This window comes from Talpa occidentalis, unplaced genomic scaffold (assembly GCF_014898055.3).
Source record: "Talpa occidentalis isolate TD23 unplaced genomic scaffold, MPIMG_talOcc4v2.1 talOcc4.17, whole genome shotgun sequence".
Classification (NCBI taxonomy): domain Eukaryota; kingdom Metazoa; phylum Chordata; class Mammalia; order Eulipotyphla; family Talpidae; genus Talpa; species Talpa occidentalis.
This window is the reverse complement of record NW_023601754.1, coordinates 41,861,291-41,884,573: the sequence shown is the minus strand read 5'-3', so window position 1 is coordinate 41,884,573 and position 23,283 is coordinate 41,861,291. Positions and strand designations below refer to the sequence as shown.

The window sequence follows — 23,283 nt, the reverse complement described above, 5'->3', positions numbered from 1 at the left end:
CCTTTCCCCATGGGAGGCAGATGTTTCCTGGAAGTCCCATCCCACGTGGAACTGCCCTCATATCAGCAAACACTTCAAGAACTGCCGAAAGTCTCCCTTGCATCGCTAGCTTTAGAAATGCACCATTAATGCTGTGCAAATAAATTTTTAACAGCTGGCTCTTGACACGGGTAGAGGAGGAGAAGCCCTGATTTGTAGCTGTCTGATTTGTGTGGTGTAAACACATCCACTGTGGCCAGTTTCAAGCGCCAAACACCAGGGAGTCACCCAATGTGGGGCAGGGGAAAGAAATGCAGAGGTGCATCGTCCCCTTTTATTTTCACTGGATGTGTACAAACATACATACTGAACCTCAAAAGCAAGTATTTCAGAAATGATGGGCACAGAATATTTATTACCTTCATGCAATTTTAAATTGGTATAATTTAACAGTGACTGTTTCACAACCAGCTCATATAATTCTGAAACATTTCATAATCAGCTCCTGCACCAGGTCCACTGCTCCATGCCCCTCACTTGCAAACTCTGCCTCACGTCCTTCTGGAGAGCATGACCCGGAGCTGTAATTCAGTGTCTATAGGCTGGTGTGGGCCTAGGAGTTGGCAGAAGCATCCTTTGACAGAGGTTGATAAAGAGCTAGCTCAGACAGCTCTCCAGGACCACCTCTCACCAATATCTCCAAAATTCAGCAACCAAGGGGCCTCCAGGGCCCTGCTCCAGCTCAGTGTCTGTGCAGCAGTTTCAAGTATTTTTATTACACCAAGGACAGTATCTAACTCAGTAGCTACAGCCTCCCTCCAAAAATGTTGCAATCCCTTGCAACGGAGAGCCTGCACTCAGGGTGGCTTCAGCTCTAATCACGCATTTTCATACTTTTTGAGAAGCTCTGAGCTAAAAATATCTCTAACCTCTCTTTAAGCTCTGATATGCTGTGGTTCTAGGCTGGACTCCAAGCTGGAGTATGAAAGTGAAAGGAGACATGAAAATGAAGGTAAGACTATGAAAGCAATTTGCCGGGGGTTCATGAGATTGGGGCGTTAAATTACACTGATACACAGAAACTACTGGAAATAACAGTTCCCTGTTGCTTTAAGTCAGTAACTTGTCAGGTGCTTTGTTAGACAATAGTAGATAATTAATACACAGTTGTGCAACTAACATACTAGTTATAACAAAGGATAGCTAAGTTTCCATTAAAGGCAAGAGATCAAATTTCCATTTTCAATAAATTTAAGTTGAGTGCATTTAAGCAATTATCAAATAAACACAGGGTGGTATTCAAACATAACCCAAGAAAGTAGGCAAGCATCTGAAGCTGAACCAACAGGTATCTGGATCAATGATTTTCAAGCATTCCTTATCTAAAGAAGCTGTATTTCTAGGCTATATATTAACTACTGCAAAAAGGCCCAAAATAACAGCTTAAAGGGACTGAAACAAAATGGAAGTTTAATTTTATTTCACTTACTGGTGCACCCTCAAGTAATCTAGGACTGACCAGACCAGCAGAGTTAAAGATCTATGTTTCTTCCATACTGTTACTCTTCCTTCCCAAAGTTGTTGTCCTCCCCATTCCTACATTCCACCCCAGCCAGCAGGAAATAGGGAAATATTCTGAACGAAAACCCACCTGCTCCCTTTAAGTTGCATATATTACTTCTGCTCACATCTCACTGGTCAGAACTTGAGCACCTGGTCACACCTAGCTGCAAGGGAACCTGGAAATGTAGTCCTTTTCCTGGACAGTTGGATAGATTCTATCATTATGGAAAAAGGTCTTCTGGGTGCCTCTGAAACATAAACCTTTTCTGAAATATAGTCATATGTGGTTTGTGTATCAAACCAGATGACAGTGAGAACTATACATCCAAGCACTCCAAAACATCTGAATGCTTTTCCTACAAGTAGGCAAGGTACTGCCCAATAGTTCATATCAATTCAGAGAGTTTCACAGAAATCCTGTAAATTCACCCACCCGATTATAAGAACACTAGCTCTAAGGTGACTTGAGTCATCTCTTGTCACATGTGCTGCTCTGTAAGTAGGTTGTTTCAATTTGAAGACAACCGACTTGTCAAGCACACAGTTCAGTGCCTGGCACAAAGACAATAAATAAATAAAAGATATCCCTGGCAGCATCATAACATTTTTTTGGTCCCAGAAAGAGGGGCATGTGCCTAGGCATAGAACAATGTAGGTTCCACTTCATGCACACATCCTGTGGCATCCTAACCACAACACACTCTCCATCTCACTTTGTCCTGGTTTGTCTTCATGTCTTTTTTTTTTTTTTTACGGCTTCTGTCTCCCTGTCAGTCTCTGATGTTTTGTCCATTTGGATTTCTTCCTCCAAATTGATGGGCTTTTTAGAGGAGAGGGGAGAGGAGGGGAAAGAGGGAAGGAGGAGGAAAAAGGTGATAGAACTCTGAGTTCTCTTTTTTCTTCCTTGGCCATATGTTAATCTCTAAACAGATGTCCACTGAAACTTTTTTTTTAGCCTTTTATTTCTTTTTGATTGTCTCTCCCTCTCTCTGTTTCTTTGGATTCCTCTTGTGTCTGTGTCTTCCTTGGTTGTTTCTCTCTCTCTCGCTCGCTCTCCCCCTCTTTCTCCTCCCACCCCCACTTCCATTTTGATTTCATACTGGTTCTATTCCTCTGCAAGTCTCTTTCCTCTTTGTTTCTCTGGTTCTTGGCCTGTAGCTCCATCACATGATACCCGGCATCATCTATCTTTCTCTTCTTTTCTCCCTCGAAATCTTTATAATTATTTTTTCTCTTGAACTTGCTCTTTAGATCAAGTGACTTGACTCCTGGCTTTCTGCATGGAGTGGGATGGTGAGAGGGACTGCTGTAAAAATACTTTCTTCTTTCCCATCTAAGTGGGAAGACCAGACTCACAACCTTTGCCATCACATCACAGGTTATTAAGATACTTGCAGAATACATGTCAGCGAGAAGGAGGGAGGAGGGAAGGGATAGATGGAATGGAGGGAGAGGAGAAAACTGGGAAAGTCAAAGAAGGCAGCTACAACTCTCATCCTGTGAAGGACATCCTACCAGTGTCAGCTATCCAGTAACCCAGTTCCTCATCCTTAACCTGTTTACCCACACTTTGTTCTTGTTTATTTTTTACAGACAAAACCAGAAAACCAGGCGAGACAGACTGAGACCAAGATGAAGGTAGAAGATAGACTAGAGTTATCCCCCACAGATCATTATCAGCTGAAAGCACGCCTGCCAGCCCCATGACAGATCACGTCAAGACCAACGTGGGGAAAAGGGGGCTTGTAGATAGTTCTGGTAACCCCTACCTATTTCTCTGAAATCCTGCTGAGGGAGACACTTTGTCTCTCCCTCTCCTTACTACTCTTCCATATAAGCCCGAGCTTGGAGAAGTTGGTCTTGGAGACGAAAGGCTGCCATCGTGTCATGTTGATGTCCCCTGTCTCTGGTGGCTAGACAATTGGCTGGAAAGAACTGAGCAGCAGAACCCTGGCTCCTATAACAGCAGCACATCCATGATCCAGAAGGCGCCGCTGTGTGAGCGGCTCAGTTTCCCCAGAATTCCCACCACTTTTAGACATCTCAGTCCAACAAGCCAGACCTGCAAGTTCCATAGGGGATTCGATTTCCAACTGTGAAAATCTGGCTACATGAGAAGGCGCACCGGATTCTAATAATATGTACAACTGGGATATAATACAATACCCAGGAATTTTGTTTCAGGACAGTAAAAGAAGATTTACAAGTATTTGGAACAAATAGGATTGCAGTCTACTATATTAGATTATTACAGAGAGGGCAATCGCTAGGTCTGTGTCTAGAGGTGGTCTTCCCCCTCAAGAAGAGGGTCAAAGGCGGTCTCTCCATCTCAGATTTGAAAATGAATATACCCATACATGTCTGCGCATGTATATACACACACATCAGCAAGGTCCTAATAAACCAATACAAATTAGGTTTTATGGTTTTTGATTATTACTATTTAATATTACTTGAGTAGAAACAAGAGAACTTATTGAATAAAGCCCATTCATTTGAGGTATTCCTTGAGCTATTCTGAATCTTCATCTTATTGTCTTTACTTCAAAAAAACTAGTCAGGGGCTGGCAATGAAAAGGAATCATCCCAGTTCTCTATCAAGATTTTCTAGAACAGAAATGGTTACCTTATTTGGCAGATGGGCCAACTGAGACCAAGAGGGTTAGGTGACTTGTCCAGTAACGAAAAGATACAGCTGGAATTTGAGCCCAGATCATCTGCTTCCTAAATGCAACACCCTAAAAATGACATTCAACTGGCTCCCGCTAGCACCTTACCAAGACATGTTGAACTAGGGTTCAAGCTGAGAAAGAAGAACTGTGGGGCTGGAAATATGAATAAAGGGGAATGACTCCACTGGATTTCCCTGAGTGAATTTGATCCACTTTTCTCCAGGTGGGAGATTACAAGTTATATAACCACCACCCTCACATAAAGCAACCCCATACTCGGAAAACTTGAATCCTAGGGTGTTTCAATTTCGGCACAGCTGATTTCTCAGAACCTATTTAGGCAAGATCTGGCACACAAGCTCTCTACCTGAAATCATGGAGCTAGGAGGGGCCTTCACCATCTTTCTGGCTCTCTGCTTGTCTTGCCTGTTCATCCTCATCGCCTGGAAACGGACCCAGAAAGGGGGAAAGCTGCCCCCTGGTCCCACCCCGATACCATTCCTGGGGAACCTGCTGCAAGTCAGTACCGAAGCCACCTTCCAGTCCTTCATGAAGGTGAGTCTGACCCAGGCTCCCTGAGAGTGGGAAGCAACTAATTCCACAAACACACATCGAGCCTTCTAGCTTCTGAAACACAGACTCTTAAGGCACAGACTTTATGGAGCTTAGCACAAGGGAACTGAAGACTCACCCTCTCCAGACTTTAGAATCATAATACCTTGTATTCTTAAACATACAAATTTTTCTTGCATACTGGCTGTCTTAGAATTTTGACACTCGTTAGCATGAAAACTCAGGAACTAGAAATTTAGCCTTTCATAGAGAGATGAATCTTGGCATTCATCTCACGTGGGCCCATCATTTCACTGACGAAGAAACTGAAACTCTGGGGGTGTTGGAGGCAGGGGTTTCACCCAGGGTCCCAGGAGACAAGAGTTCTTCTAAGCCCAAGAACCACTGTTAATTGATATCCCCATATTTGTATTGCCTTGAAATTCTCACCCCCTGATACTCATTTTCCCCCAACAATTACAGTAGATATTTATTTAAAGTAATACATTTGCAGCTCAAGTTAAGTCCCATCTTGTGCATTTCAGGTTTAGCCAACTTTGTAAAAATATTTCAAGGACAGCTGAGCCACAGATTTTGACTACACGATTATTTCTTGGCCCACTCTTCTGTCTCCTTTCAGATATGGTTCAAGGCAGACTTTCTCCTCCTTGTATTCTGTCCCCTGCTCTTTAGGAAAGAGCTACTGGCTAGTAGGCAGGCCCAGTGCTCTCCTACGCAAAACACCCTGTCATTATAAAGGTTCTCGGGAAGTCTTTTTTAATGGCTTTTTATATAATCTTATCCTCTTATATTGTATCATCTCACATGAACCCAAGTTAGTGAATCCTGCAATACTGTAATACCATTTTCTAATACCCTCCCCCCACGTGATGCCACAACAGCCAGTCTGCTCATTTTGACCTGAGACCCTCCCTAAAGTTCTTGACTGGCCCAATCAAGCCCTCCTGTATGTTTCCTTCATGTCCAGCTCCAGGAGAAATATGGCCCAGTCTTCACAGTGTATATGGGACCCCGGCCAGTCGTTATATTGTGTGGACATGAAGCAGTGAAGGAGGCCCTGGTAGACCGAGCAGATGACTTCAGTGGCCGTGGAGAACTGGCTTCAATAGATAGAAACTTCCTAGGTTACGGTAGGTACTAATATGACATGCAAAATAATAACGATGGGCTTCCTATGTCCCGGGTTCTTTGATAAGTACTTGACATGAATTATTGCATTGACTCATTTACAGAGCTACGAATATCTTGCTGATTTTACAAATGACAAAACTGAGCGTGAGAAAGATTAGGTAATACCACACAGTAGGTGGTAGAACCATTCTATTTTGAGCCCAATTGCACCCCAGTGCATTTGCAACGTTACTTCTGTTCTCATTTATTATTGTTGTTGTTGTTATTGAAGTACCATTACTTTACATCCTTGCCAGTGTTTTGATAGAAATCCCCCCAGGATGTGGTCACCATAGCCCTCCCTCCGCTGAAGCACCCATAGTCCTCCACCACAGTCCATTGTGCTTTTCCCTCCATCACCCTGTTTTCACTCTGTCTAACATTAAAGGGTTAGTGACATTCTTTGTATACCCACAGGAGCCCTCGTTAGCCAATCATCTTATTTTCCTACACATACATGCACCCAATCCATCAGTCTCTGCCTCTTCCAGTTAGGTAGGAATCTTTCTATAGTGTTCCTAAACATCAACAATAACCACCCATATCTTTCAATCCCAAAAAGCTTCACACCATTCTTTCCCTAGTTCCATTCATTCATTCATCTCCATACTTTTCCTTCCATCTAGACATTTTCCCATTATCCACCCAAAATATCCATCATTAATTAGCTTTTCTAGACAAATATCTTTCTATTCAATTTATCTATACATCTATTAATTAACTTTCCATTTACCCATCATGTCCATCTATTCATTAACCTTCCATCATTCATCCATCTATTCATTCGTCCATCTATCCATCTTTCTATCATCCGTCCATCCTTCCAAGCATTTATCCATTATCTCAAACCACCCATCTAGTAACACTTCACCCATTCATTAAATTTTTCATCCATCCATCCATCCATCCATCCATCCATCCATCCATCCATCAGTTGTTGCAGTCATAAATCTCCTTCCATCTATTAATCTACCAACTGGGTGGTAATTTCTGGAAATTTCTAAATGTTTCTCACAACATAGTATCTTCTTTGGTGGAGATATGTGGATTTACAAGGATGAGCTTTTGTGGACATGTATGAGTATGTCTAGAGAATCCAAACAGCCCATAGTAAATTTTCCTCACTTCAGGAAATTCTCTATGGCTACAGCCGCCCTCCACACTTCATTGCTTCCATTGGGTTATTTATCCAGTTGTCTAACAGAGAGTTGGGCCCAGGAAGGAGAGGGGAGGCAGGAGCCTGACACTGAGTTCCTACAGGTGTAGTTATGGCTAATGGGGACCGGTGGCGGATTCTCCGACGCTTCTCCCTGACTATTCTCCGGGACTTTGGCATGGGAAAGCGGAGCATTGAGGAGCGGATCCAGGAGGAGGCTGGCTTCCTGCTAGAGGCTTTACGGAACACCAAGGGTATGGAGGCATTACAGAACACCAAGGGTGGGGGAGGGGGGCTTCAAATGACTGGGTGGCTGTAGAGAGCTGAGTCATGAGAAGGTGGGCCTTTCTGGGAGAAAAGGAATGGGAGAGGATGAAAACTACTAAAGGTTTCCAAACTAGCTTTCATGTTACAAGTTAACATGAAAGACCCTTGAGTACCACTTGTCCAGAGTCTTTAATCAGTGAATCTCAGGGAGTTAGTTTCTTCCTGGCATCATATGCAGACTCAGGCACTATGTGAGTCTGTATTTGTTTCTGGGACAGGGTGTAATTTTATTACACACACAGAGAATTGTGGTAAAAACCACACATCACATTTGACTATCTTAACCATTTCCAGTGATACCATTAAGCAGGGTTATCTATATACACGTTGTTGAGAAACAGATCTCTAGAGCTTTCTTATCTTGTTAATCAACCTTTGATGCCTATTTTATTTTATTTTTAAAGGTATATGGTAATTGCCTTAAAATAAAGTGTAAAATCACTGGAGTCTAGAGGGAAAAAGACAGAGATTGAGAAATACAGATGTGAATAAAATAAAAGATAGAAATGGAGCTAAATTTCTCTATATCAGAGATGCCTCACCTGGGCTCCGTAGATGCAAAACCATCCACATGAAGACTTTGAATGTTCATGTGCCCTCAGCTATTATTTGTGATATTGTATGTTGGCAAATATGGGCATAAACCTGGGAGAAATTTTCTCCAAACCACTGGATCCTGGCCAGCATCCTGTTTTTTTTTTAATAGCTCAAATGACATCATTGGTAGAGACATACAGACTCCGCACCCCCTTAAAAAACAGGTGTCTCAGGCCTCCCCGGTGGTACAGTGGTTGAGTGCTGGTTTGCGAAGCTGCCCGCAGCCTCTGCAGCGCCAGTTCAATCCCTGGCCGCCGGGAGAGAGTCCCACATGGTGCGCAGACCTCTCCTGCCGCCCACTGCTCCCCTCAGCAGTGTACTTCGTCAGTCTGCCTGTTCTGCTCTCCACTCTGGCTCTGGTGAATTCTCTCACCCTCCCACGCTTCTGACTGTTCCCCAGTGCTTATATAAATAAATAAATAAATCTTTAAAAAACAAAACAAAACAGGTGACCCTTATCCACACTTCCTTCCCAAATCTGCAGTTCTCCTCTAAACAGTTATATACTAAGGAAGAAAGAGATGATTAAGCTCCACTAGCACCTCTTGAGCAACGACTGGCTAAGTATTTTACATAGTTGGATTGTGCCCTCATGAACCAGTGAAGTCATTGTTAAATCCTTTTGCAGACTGGGAAAGCTAGACACAGATTGCAAAAATAACATAACTCACAAGCACTATTAAGTGGCAGGGTCAGGACTGAATGTCTGTCCATGCCATGCTCCCAGTCCTGGCTTCCAACCTAGACAATTTCCACCACCCAGGTGCCCCCATCGAACCCACCTTCTTCCTGAGCCGCACTGTCTCCAACGTCATCAGTTCCGTGGTCTTTGGAAGTCGCTTCGACTATGAGGACCAGCAGTTCCTGAAGCTGCTGCGGATGATCAATGAGAGTTTCATTGAGATGAGCACATCCTGGGCACAGGTGCCCACAAGACCCGCCCCCCTACCCCCGCCATCCCCTCCACCGCCCACCTCAGTTAATGCCTAGTGCCTAGCCTTAGCTTACTTGTCCCCCAACCCTCGCGCGCAGGCACCTGAGAAGCTAAGGGACTCACCCCATCTTAGACCCGGCACTGGTGTTAAGCCTGGCTGCTTGACAGACTCACCCATCCTGGCCCACGACACCCATCACTGATGCCACTTTGCCCACCCGCAGCTCTACGACATGTACTCTGGCATCATGCAGTATTTGCCAGGAAGACACAACCGCATCTACTATCTGATAGAGGAACTCAAGGACTTCATCGCTTCCAGGGTCAAGGTCAATGAAGCATCCCTTGACCCCCAGAACCCTCGGGACTTCATTGATTGTTTCCTGGTGAAGATGCACCAGGTACCTCTTCCTCTTCTCCATGCACCACCTCTCATCAGCTCAAGTCCTGGCACCTGCAACCACACTTATTTTTTAAAATGGTACCATATTTTTTTTATTGGGGTAACACTGGTTTATGATAGTGTATATGACTTACGGGTTAGGTTCACACTCTTCAGATGTAAGTTACCACACTACACCCATCACACAGCACACACAGTTCTCCACCTCCTTGGCTCACCACACCCCACCCTCCCCCAACTGGTAGCCTCAATTCTGCCTTCAGATTTCTAGGGTTTGTTTTGGTTTATTTTTGCCTGTTCATTTGCTTTATTGCTTCATAGTCCACATAGGAGTCAAATCAGGTGGCATTTGTCTTTCTCCTTCTGACTTACTTCACTTAGCGCCCTGAAATAATTGCTATTTGCAAAAACAAGGATGGAGCAGCAAGGATTCACATTAAGTGAGGTAAGTCAGAAAAAGAAAGATTTCCATGTTGCTGCAAATGGCAAGATTTCATCTTTTTAAAAAATAACTAGTGTCCCGCTGTGCATATGTACCTTATCTTCTTTACACACTCATCTGTCATTGGACACTTAAGTGGCTTCCATAATTTGTGCCTATACCTTTAAACTCAGCTGTCAACACCCTGGAGAAAAAAGCATTGCTTTCCATGATTTACTTTTATTTATAGATGAGATACAGAAATTGTAAGGGCGTAAACTTTAAAATAAAATTTGACTCAAAAATTGGGAACATGGAAATGTAAAATCATACACCTTTCTATCCACCTGTGCCAGAGGTTAAACACTGTAGAGAAGTAAACCCTTAGAATGGCAGAATTTGAGCTCAGACATTGAAAGTCTTTAAAACTGAATTTAAACTTTGAAGTTTAAATTTTTAAAGTTTAAAATTTTAGAGACATAAAAATTTAGATGCTTATATTGTATCATAGATTCTTAAAATTTAATAAATTGATGTTTTATATTATAGAACCTCTGCACTTAGAAGTTTAAAACTATATACCCTGTTAACCGAGAACTTTCAATTCTGACAAGGCAATCTCTACTTTCTTCTCCTCCTCATGCACCCCACTCTTCACTCCACTTCAACAGCACTGGCTCCTCCAAGACACCAGGTGTAATCCTGCCTCAGGACCTTTGTACTGACTATTTCCCCCTCCAGGCACACATTAGCCTACCTACCTAATGGTGGTCCACAAAGGCCTGACCGGGAGGAAATAAGAAGATAAAGACAGAAGAGGATGATTCTATTTCCTGTCCCTCTCATTTTCAGGACAAAAATAATCCCCAGACAGAATTCAACCTCAGGAATCTAGTGCTCACCACTCTCAACCTCTTCTTTGCTGGCACAGAGACTGTGAGCTCCACACTACGCTACGGGATGCTGCTGCTGATGAAGTATCCAGAGGTGGAAGGTGAGTATCCAGAGGTGACAGTGGTTTTCCCAAAAGGAAAGAAAACATCCTCCTGCAACCCTGGAAGCCCATGCCCTACATTCTTCACACTTTATTTTCTTTAAAGATTTATTTATTTATGCATACAAGAGCTGGGGTACAGGCCAGAGATGCAGGGGGTGAGAGGATTCACCAGAGACAGAGTGGGGAACAGAACAGGCAGACTGACTGAAATACACTGCTGAGGGGAGCAGCGGGATGGACAGGAGAGGTGTGCTGAGCCATGTGGGTAGCTCCCTGTCCAGGTATCGAACTCGTGCTGCAGTGGCTATGGATAGCTTCATAGGTTGTGTCTAAACCCCTTGTGCCTCCAGGGAGGACCCATTCTTCACACTTTAGAGCCTCAGGTGATGGCATTTCTGAATCCCTACTCTAGAAGGTCATTGATTTCAATATTTTGCTTAATGCCTGTGGGCTGCTATAGTGCCTTAGGCTGCTGTTTACCACTCGAAAACTTGTACATCTACTCTCTTACAGTTCTGGAGTCCAAATGTTCAAACAGACTTTCACTGAGCTCACTCAAGGTAGAATCAGATGCCCTGCCTGTCCCAGCTTCTGAGCTGCATTCCTTCCGTCTCTGGGCTCATGATCTCTTTCTTCTGTCTTCAACAACAGCAGCACAGCCTCTTCCCATTTCTCTCTGCTTCCATCGTCACCTCTCCTCTGAGGCTACCCTTCTGTTGCCACCATATACAAACACCTGTGGTTATACGTAGGGCCATCCTGCATCATCCAGGATAATCTCCCCATCTCAGCGCCGTCATGTAATGATAGCTGCAAATCCCCTTGCTTCATGTAAGCTAACAATCACAGGTTCCAGGCATAAACAGGTGAATATCTCGGATGACCCTTAGTTAGCCAACTGTGCTGCACCTCAAAGAGATCCATCTTCAATACATCATAAGCTGGCCTGGTTGTGTAACTCTGGTAATGAGGGGGCCATTACTTATTTAAGCAAAATCCCCGATATTGCCTCCTCCCTCTATGCTAATGCAGATCCACACAAGCCAGGGGATTTTCCTGCCACAGATAATGGGTGACACTAATATGCTTCCATTCAAACTCTTGTAGTCTCTCCTCCATGATGGGGCTTGTCTTTTACTAATATAAATAATCAAACATTATTGGATGCTTTCTGAGTTAAACGCTGTCCTGCTTACTTGCATACTGGATTTTATGTAAATGTAACTCTAAAGGGTTTGACAGACTGTCATATTCATTTTGAAGATTAAGAAACAGGCACAGAAGATAAAGACAAATGACTCTGTGGATGAGGTACTGAGTGAGGTCATTCATCCAGGAAATGCGGCGAAGGGTCACTGCACCATTAGGGTCCTTAATCACTGTCCTGTAAGCATCATTTGTCTCAGTCCTGTTCTGTTATCTGTGATGCCTCTTTCCCATCGTGTCAACAACCTGCAGGAAAGTCCTTCTGGGGCCAGGGCGCTGCCCCGTCACCAGCCTTCCATGGCTCCTCGGTGCCTTCAAGATAAAGACCAAACTGGGGGTGTGAGGTGGGCAGGGGTAGTTCTTTATTAGTATAATTCGGTTTGGCTAACTTGATTGAGATCTAGGCAAAGTGCCAAAAGCCCAGACCCATCTCTAAGCTAGTGTAGGGTGTTGCTTCTTGGCTTTTTGGCTAAGATAGAGTGTCTAAGCGTAGGGAGTTGCGGTAAAAGAACCTCTGTATTGCAACAGGAGCTCAATGACCACCCTCGTGGAATAATCATAACCATAGACATTTCGTTTTCTAGGACTTCTTTAAAAAATCATAGTGTTGGGGAAAGTAAATTTAAAAAATAAAAGATAAAGATCAATATCCACAGATACTGGAGGTCTCAGGCTATGTGTCTCCCAGTGCTCTGGGGAGTATTTATTTCTCCCCACCAATGTGTCAGCACTCAATAGAGAGAACCCACACCCCTGACCTGCTCCCTCAGAATCCACAGGTGCTGAGGTCCAAGGCATGGCTCACCTCCCGACCCCGGGGACATGTCCTGTATCTTTGTCAATGTTCCCTGGCCCCTTCTAGCCAAGATCCATGAAGAGATTAACCAGGTGATTGGACCGCACCGGATCCCAAGTGTGGACGACCGGGTCAAGATGCCTTACACGGATGCTGTGATCCACGAGATCCAGAGACTGACAGATATTGTGCCCATGGGCGTCCCCCATAATGTCATCCGGGATACTGAATTCCGAGGCTACCTTCTGCCCAAGGTGGGGTTGCACCTTCCTTGCCCCTCCTTTCCCCTCCACTGCACCCATCTCTCCTCCTGATTCCTACCCCACACTCCAGCACCAATTCTCCTTTAACTGCCCCTATTTTCATCCCAGGGCACTGACGTGTTTCCTCTACTTGGCTCAGTCCTTAAAGACCCCAAATACTTCCGCTACCCAGATGCCTTCTATCCACAACACTTCCTGGATGAGCAGGGCCGCTTCAAGAAGAATGAAGCCTTTGTGCCTTTTTCCTCTGGTAGGTTTCTGTGGTCTGATTACTCCCCAAGAATGCGATTGTTTGGCCCCTAATCCCTGGCCTTCATCTAAAGTTGAGCTGAGTAGGAAACTGAGTGTAATTTCATAGAGTCATTAAACCCGAGAAAGCCAGAATCATGGAATACTTGAACCAGCGACTCTCATCATCACAATCACGATAGCTCTAAGAGGGGTGAGCAAGGTTTTTCTAAAAACCAAGTAGAGAATTTTTAGGGTTTGCTGGTTATGTGGCCTCTGCATGAACTTGCTGCACCATTGCCAGCACCTCAATAATGAGCTTAACTGCAGTGCCAATGACCTTACTCAAGCACACTCAAATTAGAATTTCAAGTGTCACAAAATAATGTTTTCCTTTTGATATTTTTCAACCACTTAGAAATAAAGAAAGCATTCTTTGTTTGCAGGCAGTGCAAGAAAAGGCAGACTTGGCCTATGACCAGTAACTTGCTGGCCCACACATAATCTCCTAGAACCACTATTTTAATCCACGGTAAATCGGGAACCAGGACAACAGTGAGGATACAGGTCCCCACCCCACACTTATAAGGGTCTTAGAACAGTTACTTCACCCCTAGGCTGGGAAATGGAAATTAATCTCTCCAACCACTTGGTGGGTAACTGGCCAATAAGAAGCACAATCCGAGGGTAAGCTTCTTCCCCAGTGTCTGGCAGGTGTTTGAGAAACATTTGAGACATTGAAAATGAACTGAATCTCCATATTTGAGCTTCCTTTAAAATCATTCCACCTTAGATTCCAAGGGAATCCAGGTCAAAGGGATGCAGCAGGCTGCCTGCTGAACCCCTACAAATGGCAGAACCTAGCTGGGCGCGACATGTGGGAACCATCTGAGTCTCTATGATAACCCTATAACGTGGGTATTATCATGACCTCAGAGATGCTGGGGAGGCAGTCCAGGGTCTGAGGCGACGTGGGGACCAAATGCTCCCCCACGCTCCCATATCCCAGTGCACGTGTGACCTGGCCTCCTGCTGTCCCTTGTGCCCACAGGAAAGCGCGTCTGCCTGGGAGAGGCCATGGCCCGCATGGAACTCTTCCTCTACTTCACCTCCATCCTTCAGAACTTCTCCCTGCGCTCGCTGGTGCCGCCTGCTGACATTGACATCACGCCCAGGGTCTCAGGCTTTGGCAACATCCCCCCCACCTATGAGCTCTGCCTCATGGCCCGCTGAGCGCCCCCTACTGGGCGTGGGAGGAACCAGGGGAGAAAAGCGCCCAAGCCCACCTGTGGGCACCCAGCCCCACCCCCTAAATTCTCACAGCAGCCCTACAGGAGGCGCTGTCCTCCTGCCACGGGCCCACAGGTCAGTGGGAATCTCCTGGAAATCCACAGCTGGGTATCTTCTACCCCCAGCAGAAAAGCAATACCCTCTCTAAGATTTGGGTGATGGCCTTTGGATTTTACTTTGTCTTGATCACCTCTGGCTGGTTCTTGTTGTAGATTCCACCTTTTTGTCGTTCCTTTGTCTTTGTCCTGACAATGGCCCAAATGTGGGTCACATGCCTTCCCTGTGACGTTCATGTCCTCCACCCCCAAGTGGCAACAAGGAAATCAAGACTTGTTGTGCTGTGTGTGACATCAATAGGACACTGCAGACAATTCAAAATGGTGTCTTGGACTCTCTTGTCATTATCATTCAAAACGAATTCAAAATAATTTGAATCTCAACACCAGATATTCCTCTGGGTCGGGCTATCCTTGCCATATGCCTGCCTCAACCATCTTGCTACCTCTCCGTCCCCACCTTCTTTCAAAACCAGGTTTCCTGGTTGTTCTTAGCACAACTTCCAATTCCAAATACTCCCCAATCCATTTCTGAAAAATAGTCAAATTGCCCACGGTGCTGTTATTCCATTTCTAAACTCTACCATTGCGCTCAGCTGATAAAACCTTTCCCTCCTATTTCATTTTATTCAAGCAATATTTATTAAACACCCAACACGTGTGCCAACACACTCTTCAAGTACTTGAGTTCTACCAGCGAGCATAATGCACAAGACTCCTGCTTTTGTGGAGCGCATATTCTCAAAGGGGAAGGAAACAATTGAAAAATAAACATAATAAATAAGCAAATGACATAGAATGTTAGAGAAATATGGGAATGGTATAAGGGATTCAGCTTTAGATTTCACAAGGGGTCCCCAAATACTTGCCCACCCAGAACCTCAAGATATGACCTTAGTTGGAAATAGGGTCCTTACAGATGTTATTACTTAAGATGAGGTCCTAATGGGCTAGGGTTGGCCCTAATCTAATAACTAATGTTCTTCTAAGAAGGGGAAACAGAGAGCAAAGCCTTGCATAGACACACAGGGAAAACAGGAGATTGTGATGTGGCCAGAGCCGAGGAACGCCCAGGACGGCCAGTTCTCAAACAAGAACAGAAGCTTGGATGAGTGAGGCAATCACCTTCTTCCCCAGAGCCTTCAGAGAAGGTGGCCTTGCTAACCCCTTGATGCTATACTTCTTGCCTCCAGAACCGAGGCAATAAATTTCCTTAGTTTTCAGCCATCCAGTCTTTGGGGTTTTGTTAAGGCAGCTCTAGGAAATAAAACAGGGAGGAGCTTCAAATCCCACGATAAGCTTCAAATCCCAACTTCAAGTCCCATCAAGCTGGGGGTCTGTTGCGCTCCTCTGGAAGGTCCCAGCTGGGTGTTCCTCTATCTCCCCAGATGGGCTGACTCTTCATAGAGAAGGTCATGAAAATCCCTCTTGCCCAAGAAATCTGAACCCAGACCAGGGCTAGGATTAGAGGGGTCTGTGAACCCCCTGAATGTAGTTGCAAAATCCACTGAACAGAATATCCACGCAGCATGGGAGAAGCATCCCACTCAGGAAAGCACAGCTTGGCCTCCAAAGTGAATTCAAAATAATTTGAAATTGTTATTTACTATTCTGTAAGAAGAGTAAAAAAGAAATTATGAAAAAAGGGATGGGAGGGCATGGGAGAGACTGGCTGAGTGTTCACCAAGCCTGTGTCTTCCTCCGGGACACACAAGAGGACTACAATTCCCAATATCCCTATATCTAGGCTAGGACCAGGAACATCAGTGTGAGATCAGTAAGTGAGAAACACCAGGAACAACAGGAAGATCAGTAAGTGAGAAACAAGTGTTGGCAAGGGTATGGAAAAAGGGACCCCAGTACACTGTTGGAAACCAGTATGGAGGTTCCTCAAAATATTAAAATAGAGCTACCATATGATCCAGCAATTCCATTCCTAGGGTGTGTTCGAATGATGCAAAAACACTAATTCGAAGGGATTTATCCATGCCTATGTTCACTTAGTCAAGTATTATTTACTTACCCAACTATGGAAAAAAACCTATGTGCCCAAGGACAGATAAGCGGAATAAGAAGAGGTGGTACATATGCGCAGTGAAATATTACATAAAAAAGATAAATTCTTGCCATTTGAGACAACATGGATGGAACTGGAAGGGCTGGTGCTAAGTGAAATAAGTCAGAAGGAGGGGCCTTCCTGGTGGCACAACGGGTTAAGACACAACCTACAAAAGTATCCACAGCTCTGCAGCACGAGTTCAATCCCCAGCCAGGAAGCTGACCCATATGGCACGGCAGACCTCTCCTGACTCGCCCGCTGCTCCCTTCAGCAGTGCTTTCGGTCCGTCTACCTGTTCTTCTCCCCACTGTCTCTGGTGAATCCTCTCATCCCCCACACCTCTGCCTGTACCCCAGCTCCTGTATGCATAAATAAATCAATCTTAAAAAAAAAGTCAGAAGGAGAAAGACTATGTACAAAGGAAAAGAGAGCACTGTCTCTATAACAAGAAGTCATAAGTGGGCTGGATGGGCTGGTCTTAAAATGTTTTAAAGTTGTAAGCAAAATTGTATGTATATATGGAGTTGTCTATTGAGGCAGATCTAAAACTTTCATCAGATTTTTACAGGGTTTATAATCCCTCAACAGTGGCTGAGAACCACCGATTTAGTCCTAACTTTCCACTTACATGATGGGAAACCTAAGGCCCTGGAGGTGAAGGAACTTTTTTCTTTGGCACTGAGTGAATCAGTGGCACAGCTGGTGACAGACCCAAGGCTTTCCCTGCATATGTACCTTTCACCATCTGACACTCAAAAATAATAATAGTGATTTCACTTGTTGAATGCATAGGTGCTTAGCCTGTTTAACTTATTTATTTCTCACATAATCCCAAGGCAAGCATTATAATCTTCATTTGACATCAGCAGTAATTGAGGCTGAGACAAGTGAGGTCACAGATTAGTAAAGTACCACGCTCTTAACCATGGCTGCATGCAAAGTGATTAACCTGGTGCTCAAAACTTGGGGACTATATTTAGCATTTTTGATTTTCACACGACTAAAACTCAGTCCACCACGGAGGAGGCAGAAGAATTGGAGAGACAGGATCCTTATGTTAACAACTCTGTAAACAGAGTTCTGAAGCCACAGAAGCTAGGACCTAGCTATGCTGAAATAGGAACTGAGCTAGAACTGTCGGCATCTTTTCACCAAAAAAGACTTACAGAAAAATATTCACAGCAACTTTACTCATAACAACTCAAAACTAAAAATGTCTATTGATAGGAGACTGAATAAACTAAGTGTGGCTTATTTATACAATGGAATACTACTCAGCACAGAAAAGAAATATTGATAAATACAACATGAATGAATCTCAAGTAATCAAAACAAACCTATACATACCTAGAGTGGGATTTCAGAACATGCTACTCTTGTCACAGATTTCATTTCTACATGTTATCAATAACCAACAGAGTTACTGTTACTGCTTTAATTTTTAAGCAAGGAAAAACAAAAGAAGAAAAGTCAAAATTTTATTTTGAAACTATGTATTTCACTTCTAACACTCTTTGTGCAAATCTTAGTTTTGACCTCAACCGTGATCTTTCTGACAGAACTTCCCTTAACAAGTTCTTACAGGATAACTAGGCTGGCAACGACTCACACCTCCCCTCCACGAGACCCCCTCTTTTTTTGATAATCATTACTTGGCCTTCATTTAACATTTTGGTAAGACATACACAACTTGAAATTTGTCATCTTAACCATGCTGAAGCATTCAGATCAGTAGCATTAAGTACGGCCATGTCGTGTAAAGCATCTCACTGGCCCAGAGGGCTTTTATCACCCAAAGTGAAAATCTGTCTCCATTAAATTCTCGAGAACTCTGTACCCAGTAAGTGCCCATTTCTCCTTTACTTTTTTTTTTTTTTTAACAAAGAACAACAAAGACCTTTATTACAGGAGCTAAGAGAGGAGGGAGGAGGACTTATTTGCCTTTCCGGGCTTTGATTTTCCTCAGATAGAACTCTAGCTCTTTGCCCTCCAGCACATAGCCATCTGCTCGGCCACACTGGCCGGGTCTTGAAGCGATGCATGCAAGAAGCTTGCCCTGCTGGAACTGCTCCTCCAAAAGACTGCTGATTTTGGCATTCTTTTTCCTTTCATCATATTTCTTCTGAATTTTCTTGGATCGCTTTTTGTTCAGGATCTCTTCCTCTTCAGGAGCCAGCTTGGCTCCCTTCTTGTGACCCAGGAGCAGTGCATAGTGGGACTCATACCACTGCCGGTATGGTGTGCTGTCAATACGCACGATGCAGTTCTTTACCAGGGTCTTGGTGCGGACCAGCTCGTTGTTGGATGCATTGTAGACAACATCAATAATCCTTGTTTTGTGAGTACAACACTCAGAGCCCCAAGAGAAGTTCCCCACATCCAGCCTCAAGGCTCGGTACTTCTTGTTGCCTCCCCGAACTCGAACTGTGTGTATGCGCCGAACGCCAATCCTAGTGTTGGCAGCTGGGCGTCCCAACTCATACTTTCGCTTCTTGTGGTAGGGCTTTCTCTTGCCCCCGGTCTTGCGGTGTTTGTGCCAGTTGTCCCGAGAGATGCCCATCGCTCGGCACTGGCCATTTCTCCTTTACTTTTTTTTTTTTTTTTATTTTTTATTTTTTTTTTTATAGAGGCATGTTTTATTTATTTATTTTGTTTGTTTGTTTTTGTTTATACATGCACTGGGTACAGTCAGAAGCGCGGGAGGGTGAGAGAATTCACCAGAGCCAGAGCGGGGAGCAGAGCAGGCAGAAGGACCGAAGTACACTGCTGAGGGGAGCAGCGGGCGGCAGGAGAGGTCTGCGCGCCATGTGGGATCCTCCGCCGGTGGCCGGGAAGCAGCCGGGGATCGAACCGGCGCCGCAGAGGCCGCGGGCAGCTTCGCAACCCAGCGCTCAACCGCTGCGCCACCGGGGAGGCCCTCTCCTTTACTTTTGAATAACGTTTTAGTTGTTTTCTTTGCTGAAAATTTTTTCATTCCGTACTTTAAAGCTGTCACTCACTGTCTTCTTGCTTGCATGATTTTTTTTTATAATTTAATTTTTTTTAAATTTAAATATTTATTTATTTATACAAGAACTGAGGTACAGTCAGAGGTGAGGGAGGGTGAGGGGACTCACCAGAGACAGAGTGGGGAACAGAACAGGCAGACTGACTGAAAGACACTGCTGAGGGGAGCAGCAGGCGAGACAGGACAGGTCTGCTGTGCCATGTGGGAATCTTGCTGGCCGGCCGGGAATTGAACCTGCACTGCAGAGGCTGCGGACAGCTTCACAGCGCTGCGCTCAACCTGCTGTGCTGCCAGGAAGGCCCCCTTGCATGATTTTTTACTGAGAAGTCTGCTTACCCTTGTTCCTGCTAGGTACACTGTGTTTTTCCTGTCTGCCTTCAAATTTTATTCTTAGTCTCTGGCTTCCTGAAGTTTGAATAAACCTGCTCACATGTGGGTTTCTAGGTAATTACCCTATTTGGTGATCTTTAAGCCTTTTGGATCTGTGGTTTGGTGTCTTTTACTACTTTGTGGGGGAATGCAGCCATTATTTCTTCTAGTATTTCTACATTTGCATTATGTTTTTCTTCTTCTGGTTTTTCAGTTCTACACTTACTACACCATTTGACAGAGGGAGGAATGGAAGAAGCACAAGGAGAAAGAAAGAGCAAGGAGAGAAGAGAAGGGAGGGGGAGGAGGAAAGGGAAGAGGAGGGGATGATTGGCAGAGGGATGAGTGAGATGAGAGAAGGAAGAAAGAGGGAAGGAAGGGAAGGAGGGAGGGGAAGGAGAGCCTTTGAGACAGGGAAGAAAGGGTAGCGGGGAGAAAGAACACAGAAGAATGAGGAGAAAAAGGGAGATAATGGAGGTGGGGAGAGTGAGGAAGAGAGAAAAGGGTAGTGAAAGAAGGATAGATTATGTAAGTCTTTCATGTGGCAATCAGGCATAAAAGATGGTTCCAAAAAACAAAAATGAAACATTAGAATGTTATAGCAAAAACAGGTCTCTCTGATGGTGCAAGGAGTTAAGACACAACCTATGAATCCATCCGCAACCACTGTAGCACGAGTTCGACCCCCGGCCCTCCAGGGAGCAACCAACATGGCGCAGCAGACCTCTCCTGTCTCCCCGCTGCTCCCCTCAGCAGTGTATTTCAGTCAGTCTGCCTGTTCTGCTCCCCACTCTGTCTCTGGTGAATCCTCTCACCCCGCCCCCCCCACAACTCTGGCCTCTACCCCGGTTCTTGTATGCATAAATATTTTTTTAAAAAAGAATTTTATAGCAAAAATATACTAAGTTAAATACAAAACTGCTGCCTTTCTGATTTTATTGACTAATTTTAAATTTGGGAGGAGAATCACTCCAACAAACAGAGAACACAGTCATCGTGACTTAGCAGTTTCCCCGAATTGCAGAAAGGACAGACTTAATTATGTAAACAAAGTGAGCTCACCTTTAAACGCGCCAGCTCCAGGGCCTCCCAGGCCGCGCAGGGGTTAGTCTCAGAGCTGTCAAGCTATCGCCAGCCACTGCAGCACGAGCTCCATCCCCGGCCAGGGAGCCACCCACATGGCACAGCAGACCTCTCCTGACTCGCCCGCTGCTCCCCTCAGCAGTGTACTTCATACATCCACCTGTTCTGCTCCCCACTCTGTCTCTGGTGAGTTTTCTCACCCCCCACACCTCTGGCTTGTACCCCAGTTCTCATATGCATAAATACATACATACATACATACATACATATGGCAGCTCGAAAAGATGCATTTTCTATGCCATGAAATGCCCCAGTCAGTTTCTCCTTGTTTTCATGTTGTGGAAAATTCTTCTGACAAGAAGGAAAGCCATGCAGAAGCCCCACGTACGACGCCACCCGCTCGCCAACGAGAGGACCCCGGCGCCGACGTCACACTTTGCAGCTGGCTTCGTAACAACCCCAAGTCGTAGCGCCGGCTCGGGCGGTCGCTTCCTGCTCCGGAAGAGCACCGGGGTCACCCGGCCCCTCTCCCCTTAGCTCCTCGCTCGCCTACAGCGGATTCCCAGCACCACCCCGCAACTGCAACAGTCCACTGACCCCCGAGAGCTGAACGCCCTCCAATTCCCGGCTCCTCCCACGCGGGCCCACAGGTTCCGGGAGCCACGGACTCCGAGGAAAATGCTAGCCTGAGCCTGCTCAGCCCTGGAACCACCCCCCAAAATGTCTCCTGTATCGGGGTCTGTTTGGATTAGGCATAAAGACTCCCCCAGTCTCACCTATCTCACTCCCCCAGAAATAATTTAGTTCCCGCTATTCTCCCTTCCGTCACGAACCCGCCATCTCAGCGGTGGGAGCGGGCGGGAGCACTCGTGGCCCTTCCACCTGCTGCGCCACAAGGCAGTTGAGGCAGTTGCTCCTCGCAGCTCAGTAACGGCCTTTGTAATGGGCCAATCAGGTGCGTGCTGTGAGCTGATTGGTGCTAAATGGTCCAATCAGACTTGTGGTGAAAGAGGCTAGAAACTGCCGTTTGTAACGGACGAATCAGTTGCAAGCTATGAGCTGATTGGTGCTAAATGGCCCAATCAGACTTGTGGTGAAAGAGGACAGTAACTACCATTTGCAATGAGCCCATCAGGTGTGACCTGTGAGCTGATTGGTGCTAAATGAGGGTTAAAGAGGCTATAAGGGGCCTCCCTGGTGGCGCAGGCGATTGAGCGCCACACTGTGAAGCTGTCCGCAGCCTCTGCAATACGGGTTCGATCCCGGCCAGCCCGGCGAGAATCCCACATGGCAAAGGAAACCTCTTCTTTCTCACCCACTGCTCCCCTCAGCAGTGTATTTCAGCCTGTTCTGCTCCTGCTCTGTCTCTGGTGAATCCTCTCACCCTCCTGCACATCTGGCCTGTACCCCGGTTCTTGTATAAATAAAATAAATCTTAAAAAAAAAACAACAACAACATTGGGCCTCCCCGGTGGCGCAGCGGTTGAGCGCTGGGTTGCGAAGCTGCCCGCAGCCTCTGCAGCGCCAGTTCGATCCCCGGCTGCTCCCCAGCCACCGGAGGAGGGTCCCGCATGGCGCGCAGACCTCTCCTGCCGCCCGCTGCTCCCCTCAGCAGTGTCCTTCGGTCCTTCTGCCTGCTCTGCTCCCCGCTCTGGCTCTGGTGAATCCTCTCACCCTCCCGCGCTTCTGACTGTACCCAGTGCTTGTATAAATAAATAAATAAATAAATAAACAGATAGATAAATAGATAAATAAATAGATAAATAAATCTTTAAAAAAAAAAAAAACCTTTAAAGAGGCTATAAGCTAGGGTTGGAGAGAGCTGACAGAAGCCCCAAAGGAAAGGAGATGACGAGCCCAGCCCTCAGAGAAGAGGTCAAGGGAGCCGCCAAAGGAGAGACGACACCAGCCCCCAAAGAAGAGGCAACGCCAGCCCCTGAAGAAAAGAAGAAGGTTCCAGGGGCCTCCCCGGTGGCGCAGCAGGTTGAGCGCACAGCTGTGAAGCAGTCCTCAGATTCTGCAGCACCGGTTCGATTCCTGGCCGCTGGGGAGAAACCCAATGGCGCAGCAGACCTCTCCTGTCTCGCCCACTTCTCCCCTCAACAGTGTATTTCAGTCAGTCTGCCTGTTCTGT

At 45.5% G+C, this 23,283-nt stretch overlaps 3 protein-coding genes across 8 annotated transcripts in view; 1 reads left to right on the top strand and 2 right to left on the bottom strand.

Annotated features, from left to right (window-relative positions):
- LOC119248645 (cytochrome P450 2G1-like) overlaps positions 1-23,283 on the bottom strand; it is a 343,966-nt gene that overhangs the window by 142,078 nt on the left and 178,605 nt on the right. For 2 of the 6 annotated variants that reach the window (XM_054697191.1, XM_054697192.1), the window contains one exon: positions 8,820-8,910. In XM_054697191.1, the coding sequence (XP_054553166.1) occupies positions 8,820-8,852 (33 nt within the window). In that variant the 5' untranslated portion in view covers positions 8,853-8,910. Of the gene's footprint in view, positions 1-8,819; positions 8,911-21,411; positions 21,686-21,925; positions 22,069-23,283 lie in introns of those variants that run through there. The other 4 variants (XM_054697190.1, XM_054697195.1, XM_054697193.1 and 1 more) reach the window with 4 other exon arrangements.
- LOC119248642 (cytochrome P450 2G1) lies at positions 4,577-14,543 on the top strand. The gene is made up of 9 exons (XM_054697197.1): positions 4,577-4,769; positions 5,755-5,917; positions 7,218-7,367; positions 8,801-8,961; positions 9,196-9,372; positions 10,648-10,789; positions 12,861-13,048; positions 13,166-13,307; positions 14,337-14,543. The coding sequence occupies exons 1-9, from the start codon at positions 4,590-4,592 to the stop codon at positions 14,516-14,518; spliced, it is 1,485 nt and encodes a 494-aa protein (XP_054553172.1). The 5' UTR covers positions 4,577-4,589; the 3' UTR covers positions 14,519-14,543.
- Positions 18,569-19,258, bottom strand: LOC119249342 (40S ribosomal protein S8-like). Its single transcript, XM_037516616.2, has one exon. It carries the CDS (start codon positions 19,248-19,250, stop codon positions 18,624-18,626), a length of 627 nt encoding a protein of 208 aa, XP_037372513.1. The 5' UTR covers positions 19,251-19,258; the 3' UTR covers positions 18,569-18,623.

Coding starts and splice junctions, on each gene's coding strand:
- LOC119248642 (XM_054697197.1), top strand. CDS start 4,590: ATGGAGCTAGGAGGGGCCTTCACCATCTTTCTGGCTCTCTGCTTGTCT. Junction 7,368..8,800: donor GGCTTTACGGAACACCAAGG/GTATGGAGGCAT, acceptor TCCACCACCCAG/GTGCCCCCATCGAACCCACC. Junction 8,962..9,195: donor TGAGCACATCCTGGGCACAG/GTGCCCACAAGA, acceptor GCCCACCCGCAG/CTCTACGACATGTACTCTGG.
- LOC119249342 (XM_037516616.2), bottom strand. CDS start 19,250: ATGGGCATCTCTCGGGACAACTGGCACAAACACCGCAAGACCGGGGGC.